Raw genomic sequence first — 19383 nt, forward strand, 5'->3', positions numbered from 1 at the left:
GAGCGGAATCGAAACTCAGCAAAGAGCGGCTCATGCTTAGGAAATCGAGGTCAATCAGAGAAGGGGAGGAGAGCATGAGCTCACAAGACTCCAACTACAGAGCATACCAGCCCGTCCGTGAAGGTCAAGATAAGAGAGGCCCATGCAGGTGGCTGGGCTGACACAGAATTAAATGCACAAAAGGCTAGAAACTGAAGCAGATTCACAGTGAACCAACACGTGACCAGCCAGGCGCGAAGAGGTACCACCGCCTGATGTCATCCAGAACCCGAGGATGCCATACATTTCCTGATAAGAGGCTACAGTTCCGTGGCCATGCCCAGCCAACTAATTGACACATAGCCCTAAAACACTGATTGATGGAAAGGAGGAAGGGTGAATCTTGGGGCACTAGGCACATGGGTGTCTATTCTGCATGCTGCTAATTAAAGTGGAGATTTATGTTTAGGGGTTTAACTTGCCCAATCACAATGGACCATGTAATCTAGGGTCGTATAGACACTGTAACCAATGAGACGTCGTACTTGTAGTGACGTCAATCACGTGTGTTGTAGAGGGATGGGCGTAGACGCCCACCCGATAAAAGTTATCCAATCCACATGCTTCATGTCTATATACAGATATAGCACCTATACTTAAGTTACCTTTCCTAATCAATTATATTGCATGATGATTTTACATAGAAATTAGACGTCAGTGATGACGATTTTAGCCTCTAAAAATTGCTGTTCTACCAAAGTTCGGGGAAGTCGGAGCAAGACCGGTGATCGCACTACAGCTGATTCCCATTTGTTTCCCTGTTTGATGTATGTATCATTAAACTGACTTCCCTTTGCCAAACTACTGAGTCCTCGTTATTGAGTCGTGTCGGAGTAAGTGAATCCTGCACCCCCTGTCCTCACATTGTGCAGCTATCTTGTCTTACAAGTTCTAGAGGGTGAGTGCTGACCAATGGGCCCATCAGCGAATTCCTCTCCTCTTGAACACCGCTAACGTGAGAGTTAGTTAAAGCAGAATCCTTTAAAATGACATTGCTAGAAAAAATCCTTCCCTACATCCATAGGAAATCCACTCAATGGATGTAAACATCTTAGTCAATTCCCAGCCAGACACTTGCAATGCACTATGTGGGTGCCTCTCTGCACACCAATTATGAACACAGCTAAAAGTCTAATAGTTGTGAGACGGAAAATGTGTCGGTCTCCAGCCTCCTCAGAAAAATCCACTGCCCCTTGTGTGCCAGCCAGCAACTGCTTCATAAAAAATGTCAAATCCCACTGCTCAAAAAGAGCCCTGTGGTGTGAGACCACCAAACAACTGACTGTCTCCAAAAGTAGATGCAAATGCCTGGCAAACAGGGGTTATACTGCTATGGCTCCCCGACTGTGAAGCCGCCTCCCAAACGGCCTAAAACATGTAAACAGATTCTTGATGTTCAGGACAGGGCCCAAATCCTCCCTGATCTATCACCTCCCTGAAATCTGGAAGGAGAACAGACCTAAACACACTGCTGAAGAGCCTGGAAGTAATCACATGAATATTAGCATCTTTCCTTTGCAAATATCTATTCCACATGTAATTGTTGTCTGAACGGGATTGCAGCAAAGAGGGAACCACAAAATGTCTTGATTCAGAAGAGTCTGAGCAAATTACATAAGACCATCTTGGGATCCAGTAAAGTCATGGGCATGAGCTGGCAGGGAGACAACTGTCTTACTATGTCTCTGTTGGAACAAGCAGTAAGATATACTGGCACTAAACATTTTGGTGGATTATACTGCAATTTCCTTAAAGGAATACCATAATCTTTTTTCTATTTTTTTCGATTGCAAATGAGGTCCTTCTATTCTGGTTGATTATAGTGGACTCTTGCTTTTCTCATTTACAAATTGAAATAACTGTAACTGCAACTCATGATGTTCGTGAATTCTACTGAATATTGTTTAACTCTTGTGAGGGATGTTATGGGGTACATAAAGCATTAGGGGTGAAATTGCAATATTTCTGAGACATTTGGACATAGCCTGCAGGAAGCGGATGGCTGCTCTTGTAAGTGGGCATCTAAAAAGCGTATGACCTAAGCAGATATCACAATTGCATGTGTCTAATCTCACCTACACCCAGGATACGAACTCGGCCACTGAGTTTACACCTTCACTTAGCTAGGCATATAAATGTGTTTAGTTAAATATAAGGTGGTGTGACAACCCCATTAATAATATAGACTGCGATTTCACAATATGACTCATCTGGAGTCTCTGGTCCTGATTGTTCAAAATCTGGAGTGGGGTCCTAGGTCAAAAGACCTTAGACTGCTCCGTGACCGCACGGAGCAGGCTTTCTAAATCGAATTGTCAAGCCCCTGCCACACACGAGTGCGCGCAGGGGCTGACAGGCCTCTGTGTGCCTCAGCGGACTTGTCGCAGGAGTGACAGGTACGTTTAAAACTGTATGTGTGTGTGCATGTATGTGTGTGTATGCGTATGTGTGGGGAGAATGCGCGTTTAGATGTGGGGAGGGTGTGGTTGGGTAAAGGAGGGTAACCCTGCCCCCCCCCCATTAACGAGCGAATGAGCAGGAGAGGGTGGGGTGGGGAAGGAGGGGGTTCCATGTAATAATAGCGCATTTTAAAGCCTAGACAAAAACGGGCAAGAACAATCTGTCTTTTTTGTGTTCGGGCATCAAAATGTGAGATTAGGACATAGAAGCCTTTGGATATGTTGCAGTGCAAGACGAGCCTAAACACAGATTGAAGTAGACAAGATTGACGATCATCAAAATGTGAACTTTATTGCTCCTGTAACTTATTTCTCTTGAAAGTGTTTGCCTGTTGTGATGTTGTGTTCATGTAAATGTGTAATATACAGTAAATGTTTACCTGTTTTAAACTATTCATATATTCTACATTTTATTACAGATATGAATTAGGAGATGCCTTGTATTTAGGATGGGCTGGGTCCCTTCTTCTCATGCTCGGCGGAGCTTTCCTGACTTGCTCATGTAAAAGAGAGAAAACTGGCAAAACGAGGTATTTACAACTATGATCTATCTTAATTTACTGAGTAAATTGTACATTGATCACAATAATCTAACGGGTTACTCCGTAAAACATCCAATGGAGGAAAAATTGTGCAAACTCTTCGCTGTCGCCTATTTTTTTATTTTTTTATTTACTTGACTTAACCGTATTTACAGTTTTTGCAAGACAATTGTCATCTTTCTTCAGTCCCAAAAGAGGAAAAATTGATAAAAGAAAAGAAAATGAATAAAATCATCTATGTTCCAGGCTCAAGTTTACTCTGTCGAACCTGTTTACTCTTAACAAGAGTATTGTCTGTTATCAGTTCTAGGTTTTCCCTCAGCCGACTCCAAACCTATGTTTAGGAAGAATAATGCGACAGTGATTACTACTTTTGTGCTATTACCGCTCATCAAGGTGTCCCACCATGTCTCCTCTTCATAGATCCGTACGGCTTTGAGGTGATGGCCCAAATATATGTCTCGTGTTCTGGTTGTTCCAGGGCATGACAGCAGCAAGTGCCGAACCATATCTGTTTTGTCCTTTTGGTTACAATAAAGGCAACTGTTGGAGTATGACATTCCTCTCACAGCTTATATCTCATTTGTTTTCAGTAGGTTCAGACGCGCTCTCAAACGTGTTAGCTTGTTCTTAGACGCTGTCTCCAACGTTTGTATCCAGTCCCATACTTTTAAACGTCTTTTGGTTTTTTTAAGATTGTTCTCCAGTTCCTCCTCCATACTTCCAATCTGCTGAAGTAGTGTTATGTTCTTTTTAGCCCACTTTAATAGCATTTAATTTTTACCTCCTTTAATTTCTCTGTGAATAACCTCAAAGATTTTTTGTCGAGGTGGAGCTCGGATCTTCCTGAATAGCATCAGGCCGTTTAAATCAACTGTAGCTTTAAGAGAAACCAGACTCAACTCGCTTCTAATGGAGGCCATTGGTGTCGATGATGGTAAATTTAGCATTTTCCACCAATAGTGTGCCTCTAGTTTCTGGCAAATATTTTGAGGGATAAGTGCCAATGCTTCTGCTCTGTGGGCGATAGCTGGTATCACTCTGGCTTTGTAAAAGTTGATAGCCGGCGTCAGTGAAAAGCACCCGAATTTCTTATCCACTGCTTTTGTTTGATAGGCTAAGTTCTTGATTTTAGCATAAAGTGTTGTCTGCATTGTAGATTCGTGTGAGTTGCTGTTGAAAGTTATGCCCAGGTATTTAAAATCCTTTACTTTCTCCAGTTAGTCTCCCGCAATGTACCACTTTAGTTTTTCATTTCACTCTGATGTTTTTTCAAGGACCATAATCTTTGTTTTTTCTGAATTTGGTTCCAGGTCATTCTCCTTTAAGTATTCGAGGAGGCCATTTAATTGGCATTGGAGTCCGATAGCAGTCTGGTTCATTAAAATAATGTCATCTGCATACAAAAGCCGGCTGATTTTCTCATTGCCTATTATCGTGGGAAAAGATCTTATGTTTTCTTCTTGGTCCTTAAGTTCTCGCATGTAGGTGTTATACAGAGCGAGGGTCAAAGGGCAACTGTGTTTGACCCCTCTACTGATCTCGATTTCTTCAGAAAGATGACCCGCCCCACTAAGTCATGCTCTCATTGTTGTTCCGGTGTACATTAATTTGATGGGATCCATGATGGTGGATGGGCATTTCCATTTTTTTTTCCAGCTTCAGCCACAGATTTTCCTGGTTGAACCGGTCGAATGCCTGGACTAGTTAAACGAAGGCTAGAAATACTCTTGGACTGCCCTCCATTATTTTTGGTTTTAATGTACTTAGCAGCATGATGTTAGCTGCTGTTCCCATGTTCTTAACCAAATCTGACTGGTAGGGATCCTTGCAACCTGAATTCTTAGCCCCGTCTTGAAATGTATCCAGTAGTAGGGACCCAAAGAGTTTACCGATAACATCAAACAGGTCTATTGGGCTAATTCGCAGGGCTATATTTTTTTGCCCTTTTTGTAGATTGGAACCACGTTAGCTGTTTCCCACGATTCTGGAATTGAATGTCTCATGGCACAGTTGTTGATTACCCCTGTGATGAAGTGGGCCCATTCCTCTGGATTGTTTTTCAAGTCTATGTTTGTGATCCCTTCAGGCCCTGGAGCTCTCAAGCTTTTTAGCTTAGCTATTTTTGTCAGGATCCGGTCGTTATCAAATTCAATGTCCCAATTTGTTGCCGCAGTTGATTCGTGGATGTTTATTTCTTCAGGCGTATTCGAAAAAAAGGTCCATAAAATATCTCACCCACGTTTGTTCCCACACTTTGTTTTGCAGAGCATCTTGATTGTCTTTTGCTGTTGAATGTATTAACGACCAGAAATCTTTTGGTTGTTTCCTACAGATTGCTCGTAGCATTGCTTCAGTCTTCTTGATACAAAGATATTCGATAGGATTTTAGTCAGTTTTTGTAGGCTTTCGTTGTTGATTTGAATGCTTCCATGTTCTGCAAAATTGCAGTGTTTTTTGCTCGTCTTGTTATTTGACGCAGTTCTTTTCTTTTTGCCTCCAAGAGTAAGTTATTTTTGTGCAGGTGATGCTTAGAGAGACTCCTTCTCTGTTTCCAAGATTGTTGGTACGGTAGTAGCAGAAGGCGGTAATCTACTCTCAGCGCATCTGGGGTCTTTCTATCTTGATGATTTATTGCGTTATATTGCTCAGTTATTTATTTTATTGAGTTTTTTGTTAGCCTTAGTCTGGTGTTGCAGTCACAAATTTCAATTGTGGTGCACATTTGTTTCCTTTTTGGAGTTGCCGGAGCTAACCATGAAGTGATCAGCATGTTATGATCACTATTCAGTGTTCTCTTCACTTCAAATGATGATATGAGTGAGAGGAGACTCTTTGAAATGTATACATGGTCGATTGTGGTCCCCCGACGGTCACGGTCATTTATCGTATGAAGATTGTAGAGGTCTCTAGATGCCATTAGATCGAACCACTGGTTTCTGCTTTGGACTGGCCCCGTTTTGTTTTTGTAATGGGTTTTGTATTTTCCTTTGGCATCTTTTAATTCCTTTCCTCCTTCTTCCTCGTCTTCTGTGCAGATAGAATTTAGATCACCACATATTATGATATAGTTAATCTTGTTTCCTGTACTCGTCTCGTCTATGATTGCTTCCATCTTACTCAGAAATGTTCTATCTGATTGAACTTTTGGATTCCAATAGGTGTTAATTATTAGAATCAAATCCTGCTTCTTTCCTGTTGTTAAAGCCTTTGTATGACTCCAAATACTATGATAACAAGTGTAAAGGTATCCAAGAAGAGAGTCTTTGCAAGGTATAGGCCACTTCCAGAGCAAATTGCTATAAGCAATCCTGAGGCAGGTTGTACCTGTTGGCCTCTTACTGCTGGTGATGTTGCAATCTCAAATCTGTCCAGGGTTGGGCTATTCAGCAGCCGTGTCTCCTGGAGACAGAGTAGATTGAAGTTCCCAGGTTTACATCGCCTGGGGATGTTAAGTGGCTGAAGCCTTGTGTGTTGCAGGGTCCCAGGATTAGTTGATTTGTGGTGGTCAGCCTTCTTGTTCCATCAATTCTCGATTCCAGGATTAGCTGGTTTGTGGTGATCCGCCTTGTTGTTCCATTGGTTTATTTCGGCTGTCTGCACAACACAGGCTTTGGTGGCTAAGGTCTTGCATGGTTTGCCAGGGCTTCCGGAATCCATGTCCATCTTTTTTGTTGTTTGTCCTTTAAGCTTTGTAAATAAGCACTGGTCTTTGTAATTCTATGTTCTTTCGAGTGATCCCGGTCGATGGTTATGTTTAAATTTGTTAGTGGACAATATGGAACTCGATCTGTGTTGAAGGTGGTGTCAAGATCTGTATTAGATTTTGAAGATGGCTGGGGCCCGCTGATATACCTCTTCTCCTTGCAATGGAGATATTTGGATGTGTGTCCGTGAGTCTTTTCTCTTGTTCCAGTATCAATGTGAGACTGGTTCCATCGATGATCTACGTCTGTCTGCTTCTTTTTCCCATGCTTCTCTAGGCTCTTTGTAATTTGGTGCGAGAGTTTTTGATGATTGATTTCTACTCTCAGGTCTTCTCAGGGAGGTTGTTCTCTCAGATGCTTGTTCCCCCCTTTTGGTTTCTCTAAAGCCATAGCCCAGCAATCATAGCTTATCCGCTTCATCAAGAGGCATTGACTTCACCACTGGTGATGCGATATGTAGGTATATACTCTCCGTACAATTAACTGTTCGTACAATTCCTATGGGCGAACTCAATGATGTTAATATCTTCCATCGAAAATTGAGGCCATTTGTATTTCCTCTTCACCTCTAATATGTTGGTTTTGCCCCTGGTCTCTTTGTGGCTTATCTTTTGAATTGACTGGTTTATCCGATTTCACAGTGTGCGTTGTTTGTGCGTCAATTTTATCCTGTTTAGGGTCGCATTTTGCTAGTGTCTTTTGAGTGGGAAGTCCGTTTTGCTTGTTGTGATTGATCCGGGGTTTCTTGTATGGATTTGTTTATTTCTAAGACTGTGCAACCATGTGCTCTCTCCTCTAAGTTGATGTTATGATTTGTTGATTTATCCTTGTTTGAATCGTGTGAGGAGGTCCAACTTTCTTTCCAGTCTTTTGAGCTTGCACCTTGGTCTGCAGCTTGTTGTTGTTCCACATCTTCGCACATGTTGCTGGAGGTGTGGTTCCTAAATCAGGCATAAGTAACTGGTCAGTTTTTGGTAGGGTTTTGTCTCTTTCAACTGTTTGAGTGGCCATTGTTTGTGATGTTGTATTGGCTTTGGCACTTTCCACTCAAGACATTTCTGTTTCTTGATCCTTCCTTTGTATGTCGACCATAGAGGTATCTTTCTCTCTTGTGTTTAATTTCCGGGACGCTGTTGCCATTATATATCCTTCCAAATATGTCAATTTGGTATGCATTAATGCCGCCATTGCTGTACAGTCTTTTAATGTGTCGTTTAGCGCTTCATATAGTTTACTAAATGGGGCCAATCCTTTTGTTACAGCTGACATTATGGTAAACAGGTCTGGTTTTTTGTTAGGCATTTCTTTCCTGATGGTATGAGGAATCTTACTCAGTCTTTTGTTCCTAGGTGGAGTGGTTGGAGAAGATTGGAGTATTTGAGGTAACTGTTGGGGTCCCACAGTATTTGTGGCTAAACTCACAGGCATATTCTCCTTTATGTTTAGCGCCGGTCCGTTCAAGGTTTCCCCCAACAAATTGTCCATATTTTTTTCCAGTATTCTTTTTGTTGGAGTCGATTTCGGGCCTGAGATGGTCTTTATTTTGCCTGGAGAAGGTTTCTTGTATTCTGTCACTGGTAAGGTCTTACTGCTCAGAGGTTCAACCATTGGTGGCTCTATTTCCTTGCCTAGCTTCTATTAAGTTGTTGCTAGAGGCTGCACTATATTTCTTGATATTTCAAAGCCACTAAAAATCTTAACTTGCAGTGATGTTTTGTTAACTGGTGGTCTTCCAAAACGCCATCTCTTTGGGGCTGAAGTAAGTTCAGACCTGTATTGGTTCCATACTGCAGTTTTGCAGGTATCGGAAAGTGTTTACTTCTTCCGCCGTCTACATCTTGTACATCTGCTGCCCCCTCCAAGATTTCTGCATCTGATAATTCACCTTGTGAAACTGGAGTCACTTTGGTACATTTGTTGAAAATGTTTTCAAGTGAACCTAGAACAGGCCGGTGCAAGGACTTGATTTTTATGAACTTGTGTGGTGGTTTTAGTGCAAGTTGTGTTTTATTTGTGGTGCTTGGCTGATTATTATTCAGTTAAGGTTGGTTTGTCAATAGCTGGCCGATCTTCTTCCTTTGTTTCTGCGCTTTTTCGGTTCCAGCGTATCTTTTCCGATACTTTTGGGTAGAACTCACCAAATTTGTGTTCTGTACTTTCGTTGGGGTCAGTGTTTCTTTATTAATTGGTTGCTGTGGTTCGTGTGGAAGTTTTAAATTAGTTTACCCTACTAATTGTTCGCTCGTACAAACTTCCATGCCCCCTGTTGTATCGCATTCTGCTAACAATGATATTGATTCAGATTCTTCTATCAATGAGCCGTCCAGATCGCTTAAAGAGTATTGAGGACTCCCCAAGTACTCTCTTGCCGTTACTGGATGTACTTCAATCTGTATTTGCACTTCTGAGTTTGGACCGCTTGTGCTCGCTCAATCATCGCTGGACGTGTAAGTCTCGGCACAAGCTCGTCTGAAGTGTCAAAGTTTTGGGGGTGTTGTTTGTTTGAGCTGCCACCCGTTCTCATTGCTACCAGTGCAGTGTTCTCAGAGTTGTTTATGTTACTTCTTACTGTGTCTCCGGCTTCCTCATCCATTGTTTGTATCTCCACTGTTTCTCTCTGGGGAGAATGATTTTCAGTTGCGAGTTCATCTCGTTTATTTTGTTTATCTGGTTCCGTTTTGCCTGCCAACCAGTGTTTTTCCCGCCCACCTCCTCCTGTTCACAGAATTTTTCTCGGGCGCTTGTGTCTCCTACGTTGTCACTACGTACGTTGTCACTTGGTTGCAAGTCAGGTGTCCACATAGGCTCTGACGACGGGAAGGAGTCGAGACCCTCTTGCAGTGTCAGGATCGTGAGATGGGCGGAACAGCTTTCGAGCAGATTTGAAAGGCAAGTAAGTGGTAGGGGGCTGGAGAGCAGGGCGTACTCAGGTTTTCCTTACCTTGCATCTCTGTTTCCACTTCCAGTGTCATAGGCACTTGAGCTGGCTTTCCTCGGACTGGAGCTAGTGTTGAAGCTGGCAACAAGGGTGACGCGAGGTTTGGCGTCTGGTCCCGATGGTTTGTTGCTCTCGTATTTTCTCAACGTAGGCGCCCGCTACGGAGACACGATCCATCATCCTGTTTCTGTCCCGCCATCGCTGCCATGACTGCCAAGACAGCAGTACTCTGTAGCACTCCGCGGCCGCTCTGCGGCCAGGTAAGGTTTTCAAAGGGGGTCCTCCCATTAGTTCAGTGAAGACTGTAGAAAGACTCTGGAACACAGAGAACAGAATCAAAAACGCCACCAGCCGACTGCCAAGACTGCAGTACTCTGCAGCACTCCGCTGACACCTATGGAATAATTTGCCAATCTTGATTAGAAAATCTACCATACAAGTCTTCAAGCGTAGACTTTAAGAATATCTTTGCTACTTATATGTGTCAAACACTACACGCTATTTCTGTAACTGTCACTCAGCAATGTAATCTCTATTTATTGTATTTCATTGTTGTTTTACAATGCCTTGAAACTAGACTTGTAATGGGATTATGTGTGTGCAAAATAAATAATCTTACTTCTACTACTACTATTTAAAAAGTTGAAAAAAGTAATTCAAATTGATGTTGGCTTTATGCCGAGTTTTATTTTCAAAATGTACCAAAACAACTTACAATACATGTCAGTCTTCAAAACCTATTTACAAGCCTGAAAATAATGTTCCTATTACAGGTATCAGAGAAACCAGGCTCATGCATTAATTTAAGGTGGTGATAGAGACAGCTGTAATATTTTCTTGAAGACAGGAACGCAAACAGCCTGCTTCAACGGGATCTAACCACAACAACCTCTCAATTTTATAGGTCACGGCCTCCCACAAACACAACACAACCCTTCCTTCACGTTAGTCCTTCAGTGGCCACTTCCTGTTATCATGTCACATGTCAAGTCCTCCCACCATGTCTCCCGTCGAGGGTGAATACTCCCTTCTAATCGCTTGACTGTTCCTGCTCTCACAATCCTCTGTTGGAACCAGACTCAACTGGGTTGGCAAGACACTAGGGCCCAAAAGTTCTTGGCACACCTTCTGGCAAGTCAGCACTTTTAGTAATAGACACATGCCCAAGAACTTCATAAAGAGCATGCATTACCCTAAGGAAACTCAATGAAATATTCCAAAGTATAGCAATTTCCACCAGAAGAATATTTTGTAGGAAAGAGAAAAGATTGATAATCCGGTGCAGCTGGGTGCAACCCAAAGATATTCGTTTTCCTTCCTCAACTTGGGACATCATCACTGACCTGTAATAAGAACATTATATAACTGTGCTACTGTAATCAGAGTTTACATTTGAGTTGTCGTGCCAAAACGTTTGCTCTTTGACCCAGCACAGAGCAGAATTCCAGGTGTCACTGTTAAATTCACATTTTCGTCATGTCACATTATCTCACTTTTTCAGAGAACCTTCAATTGATTCTACTTTATAAGAAACATGTACATTCAAAAGTATTATGCTCATCCAATGTGCGACCCTGATTAGAACCATTTTAGGCAATAACCACAATAACAGTCTTTAAACTTGTTATGAGATAAATGCAGTTTTAATCATTTTATTTTTGTTTTACATTTTATTACGTATTGAGGATTATTCTTGTAAATAATCCGATATTTTCTTTGTTGATAGCATTTGGCACACTTTGCCCTGATGAAGCGCAAACTGTGTCTCCATTGTTCCCACATGCTGTCTTCCTTGCTGCCTCCCAGAGGTCACTGTGGGACAGTGCACTGAATGTGCGCCTCCTTTGTGGCCACAGTCTGCCCGCTGTATCAGGCCATGGCTGCCCATGCACATAGTTAGATAATAAGCACATGTAAACGACAATAGGGATTCCCTCATGTTCGTGGATGCATGCATTATTCAAATGAGATAACGCCCCTTTATGAAAGTGTAGCAGGAATGGCAGTGGTCACATTTGCTACTAAACAATGGGCTTTGTGGCGCCTTCTATAAGCACAAAGTGCTGCACATCAGGGAACCCGGGCCTAGTTTACTTCTATTGCCAGCATGCAAGAAGCCCATCTGGGAAAATGACTCTACTTCATGTTAACCCTGGAGCAAAATCTTTAATAAATCTTTAATAAATATGCCCTATACTGCGGCTAAATCTATCTGCTGAATGTGTACACTTCAGATGACAGGTCTAATGTGGCCCAACAATAAAACACTACATTCAAGAGAAGTTAACACAAGTATTTTTAACCTTTTAACTGTTTAATTGTATTCTCTGTTGAGTGTTTCTTTTTATATCATATTGCAGTAGTTACAGGCCTGTGCGTAAATAAGCTCTATGTTCTTACATGTTGGATTCACTTCTGATTATTCTGTTGATGGTTGTACCTAAACTCTGCCAAAGACAAAAGAAAGAGGTGGTGGTCTATGGGAACACGTTCAGTGTCTTCGAACTAGAATGTCCCATTGAATAGGACTGAATGTTCTCTGGGGAAGGATTGTGGAAGATCCGAGTGTATTCCTGGCCCAGGGCACTAATTCTGTGCCAGGCACACACTAGGGTTGTGCATGCTATTGCCATAAAACGCTGTTTTCATGCCAGCTCAACTGGCTGCCATAGAAAAGCAGGTAAACATGCTGCTCTGTCACCAGATATGGGATGGCGACCATCGGTAAGACTGGCAGTGTGGCTTAAGTGGCTTTATCAATCTTTGTTCGGATGGAACCAGTCTGCTTTTGGAAGGGTTTTCAAGGGATGACAGGGTATTCTGTGATCAGTTGCGCTGAGACGCAAATTTCAAAAAGAGATGTGGCCAGCCGCGTGGCTAGTAGTCTGTGGCAAAGCCTCAACCACAGAACATATATAGTGTTTGAATACTCCTAGCTCTTCGCGCTATAGTGTTTGAATACTCCTAGCTCTTCGCGCTTAGCCTAAAATGAGAAGGTTCTAATTACACATTTTTGAAAAGGGTGTAACACGTGTTTCGACTCTCTGTCTTTTTCAAGGCTGTTTGTACACCAATTAAAGTCAGTTTGCATGATTACCATATGGTTATTTAAAAAGGAAATTGGTTTTAAACAAAAATGATTGTTTAGGAAAAATGCATTGAGTGTATACCAGAACAATAAAAGTTCAAGGATACATACCAATAACGGGATTCGAGGAGAATGGAGAGGAGATAAACAGACATAAGGGCATATGAAATGCATTTGTCATGAATTGTCACACGAACATTTAAATCCCCACTAATTGACAAGTTAATGTTACAGTACCTTTCATGCTGATTGGCTCTTCGCGCTTAGCCTTCAATGACTACACACTGGGATGATGAACACCCAATCTATACATAATAACACTTAGGTTTGTTTAACATCACTATGAATATTAGCTATGCACTACCAAGTAAGGTTTGTGTGTGCACAGCCCACCCTGCTCCTTGTACTAATTTAGCATTTGCAACATTGCCACTGTTATCGTTTAGTATTCAAAGAGCTTTTGTGACAATAACTCACTATATTTTGGATATTAGCCTCCATTGTTGGTAAGTCTGCAATTTTGATGTTGCGTATCACCATTGAGTTTACACTTTTTAGGTGCCGCTCATAATATTCGAAAAAAGGGTTCACAGCAACAGAGCAGATTAAAATAACATGGACACAGACAATCAGAACCACACTTTGTCATGGGCTCACTTACCTTACAAGAGGTCCCTGCACACACGTCATGTTGTGGCATTTGCCCTGCAAGGACCAGTATTTGGAATTACAGCAGGGGTACAACTTTCCAATACAGAATGTGCATGCACAAAGCAGCAGGCTTGCACTGTACTGGTGGCGTTCCCTCATTTGCAAAGGGAGAGAATCTATATTATATGATGTGTGTGCAGGGGCCTCTTGTAAGGTAAGTGAGCCCATGACTAAGTGTGGTTCTGATTGTCTGTGTCCATGTTATTTTAATCTGCTCTGTTGGTGTGAACCCTTTTTCAGAATCTTATGAGAGGCACCTAAAACATGTAAACTCAATGGTGATACGCAACATCAAAATTTCAGACTTGTCCCTTACATTACTTGTTAGAAGTAAAATGCATATGTCTGGTTCACATATTCATGTGTAATGTTCTCTTTTCTTTATAGACACTTCCGATATGACTACACTGCTAACCAGCACACTGCACCAACTTTCAAGGAGAGAAACATTTCGGAAAGCACTGGGTGCACCAAAGCTTATGTCTAAATCTTAAACATGTTGTGTTACACTTGAATTGTTGGCTTGATACCAAATATGTGTTGATTTAGAACAGCCCTAGTATACATCAAAAGCAATGTACGCAAAACCTTTCTGGAGAACATTGACAGTACAGGTACAAATTACCCATTTCACCTTCATCCATTTGTCATTTTTGTTTATAAACTGACCGAGTTCAATTTTAAATACTGGGCCGTTGCATTCAATTCAAATGTTCTTGTAATGCATGTGTTGCTCGATTATATTATAACTACTTTGTGAAACTACTGGACGTTTGAAAATGTCCAAACCTAATAATTGCAAGGCCAACCGATATTGCCATTTCTGAAAACAATGATAATGCTCTCATATTCTTTCAGTAAACAGTGTCCTCTTTATTTATTATCTGTTTATGTCCGCCTTTTCCCATTATCCTCACCACAAAAGTGAAGAACAGCGGAGTAGTTACAAACCACCTAAAGCGCAGATGTGCAGTTAAATACAATCACATGCATGCAGGAAGCATGTGTAAAGCACTCATTTGGCATTTGAGGCAGAAGACAGTGAATGGCTATCTCACATGGGCTCCTAGAACATGGGTAGAAATGAACTATAACCATTTGCCTCCCTCGTCCCGCACCTGTGCATCACAATATAGAATCTACTGATGCCCTGCGCATGTGTGGATACTCGCATGTGGGATTATTTTCAGCACTGTTTTGACTCGTTGCACATTTTTGAGGGAATGCTTGGTCACAGGGAGCTTTCAGTAGCACAATTATACAAAATAAATACGAATGCATATTCAAATAACTACAATTACAAGATGTGGTATTTCATTTGATTATATCCTATGTCTAAGACATGGGTATGGGAAAGGAGGTGCAACAAGTGAGTTAGGACACGTTGTACTGGTCAATGCCAATGTCTAAATGAGCCCCTAAACAAAGAATGGATGCATTTTATTGGAATCTACGGAAACTATTCAGGGGGGTGCTGATTTAGCGGTGACTGTGGTGGCTAATGGGAAACTTTGTGCATGGAGAGTGTGGGCTGATTGAGGAAAGCGTTTCAATTAATTGGAAATTGTTTATACCAGTCAAATTGTAAACTGGACATATGTCCGGGCTACTTTTTCAGCTAAAACTAAGCTACTGCCTCTCCAGATTGCCACTTTATCGTGCAATGCAATATTACCTCTGATATACGCTGTTTGCAGACCAATATTTTTCTATATCTGCAAGTCAATTTCCCTAAAGATACACACGTCCTGATGGCACAACCCTTGCTGTCTTCTTAAACTGACAGTGTCATAGAAAGAGCTCCACAAAAACATCAAGAAACAACAATCCCAAAAGACTGGGGGGCTGACTCCCAAAGAAGCTACTGTGGGTAACTGGCTTCCTCTTGATTTACGCCCGACCTACTCGCTGTAGACAAGTGGTCAGATGGAGTTATTCAAAGTAACTTTGTGTGTGAATAGAGTTTTCCTCTACAGATATTAGCTAATGGTGAACCAGAGTAACTTGAATCGTCCACAAGAGTTTGACCATGGCATTTGAATATGGAAGGAGAATGGTGAATATTAATCCCGGGATAGGGAAAGACAAAGGATTTATTGAAATGTCAGGTTCTGCAAGTAAAATGGAAAAATGTTAATGAAATATTTTTCTAATTCATTCTAATGTATTAATTTATTAATCTACTAGTGGGTACAATCTTGGACTGGCAACAGTTAAATAGGGCCAAGCCCAATGTGCGGGCCAAACATGCTAGTGTGGGCCTGTTTTTTTTGGTGAAAGTGGGCCAGTATTTTGGCCAAAAATGGGCCAGTTTGATGGAAGTAGCAGGTTGCTTTGAACGGTTTTACCACAAAATATTCTTTAAAATACACTATTTGCAACACATTTTACACACAAAAACTCCCCATTGTGCACTACTCAGTCTGTCACGAGAGGAACAAATTGTTATTTACAGTGTGCAACTGTTTCACTGGTGGCCGAGCCAATTTCAAACCTCAGTCAGACCCTGCATGGGAAATAATCCTAAAATGTCCATGGCCGAAATGTGGCAGGGTAGTGGAATGTGCAGAAGGTTGTCAATATGTTGTTTGCGGGTTTTGGTTCATAGCTTTGGAAACCTCTAGCAATCATCACATTACCTTCACAGTTGTTCTTAATCTGCAGCGATTTCAAACAAGATACAAAATTATAATTTATGTGGATCAACATGTTTATTGACAACCAGAAAAGAAAATGGACCAAAAGCATTAGTATCTTTCAAAGCTGGTGATGGAATCTGGCCTCATTCTCTTTCAACCTTTCACACAAGGCCTTCAGAGTACACTGTTCTCCTCTCAGCAAATATTGGGTGGATTAATAATTGACTTCTGCTATTGATTAGTGCTCTTCTGAGAGTAACATCACCATTCAGATTAGTCTCTTGGTCACCAGTATTATTTGAAATATCCTTTATCTTTGAATAAACAGTTTTCTTAAATATGTTTAAGATGAATTACATTATTCTGCACTCCAATTAAAAAAATCTTTCCTACTGTTGTTGATCAACTATTCTCAGTGGTTTCAAATATACTTTGCATGTTTGTTTTCCAACCAACGTGTTCAGTTTCTGCATAGTCTTTAATAATTTCTTAATGCATATAAAATGGGCTACGCTTGGCACACACTATACCAAATATGCCGTCAGCAAAACCAGCCGGTTGGCTGGCAAATTAAGCATGGAGTGGGCACTTCACTACCTCTTTATTTTGCTGTGACTGTGGAAGACAAGATCCATGAGGAATGGACAACCTGTCACTGCCTGCCTCACTCATGGGTAATGTCTCTGTGACATCATTTAGAAGCAGCCATAGGTGAAATCTGACACTCCCGCATTCCCCTTTAGTGCCCCTGGAATTTCCCATGCAACACCTGGGTGAGCAACGTAGTAGCAGCACACCTGCACCATCACACACATCCAGGATGTCCTCCTACCCACAGGATTAAGCATCCAACACCAGGATCACCAGGGGAAGACAGACAGAGGGCTCACTATTATCCACAAGACCTCATGGACATGCACCCTGCAGGAGCTCACCACACAAGCATCCATGAAACTCCTTACTGGCCTCTTTCTACTCATCTGTGCTCAAACAGTTATCTTGCACCTGATCTACCGACCACCCTAAACCAAAGAAGCCGTTCTCACTGAAATCACTGACCTCATCACAACAGCATCCGTCAACAAGATAACAAACATCATTCCCAGAGACCTTACTCTCCCAAGGACCCAAGCCACCAAGAAACCAGAGGGATTCTACTGGAACTGCTCAACACCATGGACATCAATGAACCCGTCACAGAACCCACCCACAACCAAAGCAATACAATTGACCTGGTGTTCACCACCGCTTCAGCCATCTTATGACTTCCCACACTACCTTTGAACTGGACAGACCACACTGCCATACACATCCCTCTCCACCACTCACCTTCCCCCATAAGGGCCAAATCAAAACGACAAATGCACCCCACTCCTCTTTCAAAGACTTTCCCATTGCTAACTGGAATGGGTAAATCTCATTACCTTGGCCTCCACATCGAACCCCATGGAGAATGTTAACGCCCAGCTCAGCACACTAAAACCACACCTGAAGTCTACTATCACCCATTCCTCACTGAAACTTCACCTGAAGAAACATAAGCTCTCCACACCTTAGCACACACAGGAACACATTGACAACAAGCCTGCCATCTGCAGAAATGAAAAGCTCCGGAGAAAATCCCTCAAGCTAGAAGACCTCATCACCTGGAGAATCTTCCAATCAGCACATAGGCCACTCATCACCACAGCCAAAGAAAACTATTACAAAGCAACTAAAATGGAAGCATTCAACAAGTGTACAGCATTCTTAGCCGGTCCGATAGCACAGTGAGTAGTCGCTCGCTTTGACATCTGTGCAGAGCCTGATGACGCAGGAGCGAATAACGGCAGGGCCAAACTCAGCCTTTCATCCTTCCAAGGTCAATAAATGAGCACCACACACTGTGGGTAATAATAGCAGCGCTCAGATGCCTGAGGGTTTGCAGCGCTGTATAAATGCTAAATTATTATTATCATTATTATTATGAATTATTATTACAAGCCATGAAATACTACATCCACCATCTGCAGCCCCGGGAATACCACAATCCACTGACAAATGCAACACCAACAACAACCTCTTCACTGAAAAGGTAGACAAGATAAGGCAACACATAGACAGCTCACAATGCACAACAACCATTCCACCCATAAAAGCCCAAACATATTAAGATTGATTACATTGAAAACAATTACTCCAGGAGACTTGACCAACACTGTTCCAGCCCTCAGATCCACCAACTACATACATGACATTCTCCTCTACTCCATTTTGAAGGTCATCAAAGGTTAAGCACTCACACCACTTCTCAATGTCATCAACGCATCCTTCACACAAACCACCTTCCCAAACTCACTGAAAATGGAAAAGATCCCCCCTTTGCTGAAGAAACCCACACTTGACTAAATTGTCCTGGCCAACTATCGCCCTTTTGCACACCCACCTTTCCTTGGCAAAGTGATTGAAACAACCTTTACTATCCAGGTGTATGAAAGGATAACTCAGAACAATCTCCTAGAGGACTACCAATATGCTTTCCAACCACAATGCTGCCATTATCCAAATTATGAATGATGCGCTACACATACTTGACAAAGGGAACCATGCTCACCTGTCCTCAACCTCTCTGCTGCCTTTGATAAGGTTCACCATGAAGCCTTCCTGAGCACCCTCACCACGTGCATGTGTTTCATTGGAGAGGTTCTGCAGTGGTTCACCTTATACCTCTCCAACAAAGACCAACTCGTCTTGATGGGCACAAAAAGATCCCAGCATCCTCCAGTAACCTAAAGAGTTCCTCAAGGCTACATCCTGTCCCCTGTCATCTTAAAGCTCTATATGGAACCTTGGGGGGAACTCCTCACCAACGCCAACATCCACCAATTCATGCACTGTCTGTCCCTCATCCAGGCATGGATGTCAAGAATCTACATGAAGCTGAACCCTATAATAACATAATTCATTCTTCTAGGAAACCCCACCAAGCATTTCAACTCTAAAATCGGCTGACTCATGTTAAGCCCCCTGGATTCAGGCCTTAACTCTCACCAAGGGCACAATCTGTTATTTGTACTATCAACTGTGACTGGGGAGTCAAATCATACATCACCCCGAAGACACAAACCACACGGGACAAGGGTGCACTCCTCTGCAAAGTCAAGCCATTCATCCCTGCCCAGAGTGTCAGATCAGTTGTGTAAGTGCTGGTCATCCTCCATCCAGACAGTGGCAACACCCTACTCACAGGAGTCCCAGATGCTACCTTAGCCTCTCTGAAA

General features: G+C 42.1%; 1 protein-coding gene across 2 annotated transcripts in view; it reads left to right on the forward strand.

Moving 5' to 3' along the window:
• The window catches only part of LOC138491622 (claudin-15-like), a 253614-nt gene extending 237176 nt beyond the window's left edge, over positions 1-16438 (forward strand). For both annotated transcript variants that reach the window (XM_069618247.1, XM_069618248.1), the window contains 2 exons: positions 2918-3028; positions 13872-16438. In XM_069618247.1, the coding sequence (XP_069474348.1) occupies positions 2918-3028; positions 13872-13971 (211 nt within the window). In that variant the 3' untranslated portion in view covers positions 13972-16438. The remainder of the gene's footprint in view (positions 1-2917; positions 3029-13871) is intronic.
• The last annotated feature ends 2945 nt before the right edge of the window (positions 16439-19383 follow it).

This window comes from Ambystoma mexicanum, chromosome 10 (genome assembly GCF_040938575.1).
Source record: "Ambystoma mexicanum isolate Mex_15411 chromosome 10, UKY_AmexF1_1, whole genome shotgun sequence".
Lineage (NCBI taxonomy): Eukaryota > Metazoa > Chordata > Amphibia > Caudata > Ambystomatidae > Ambystoma > Ambystoma mexicanum.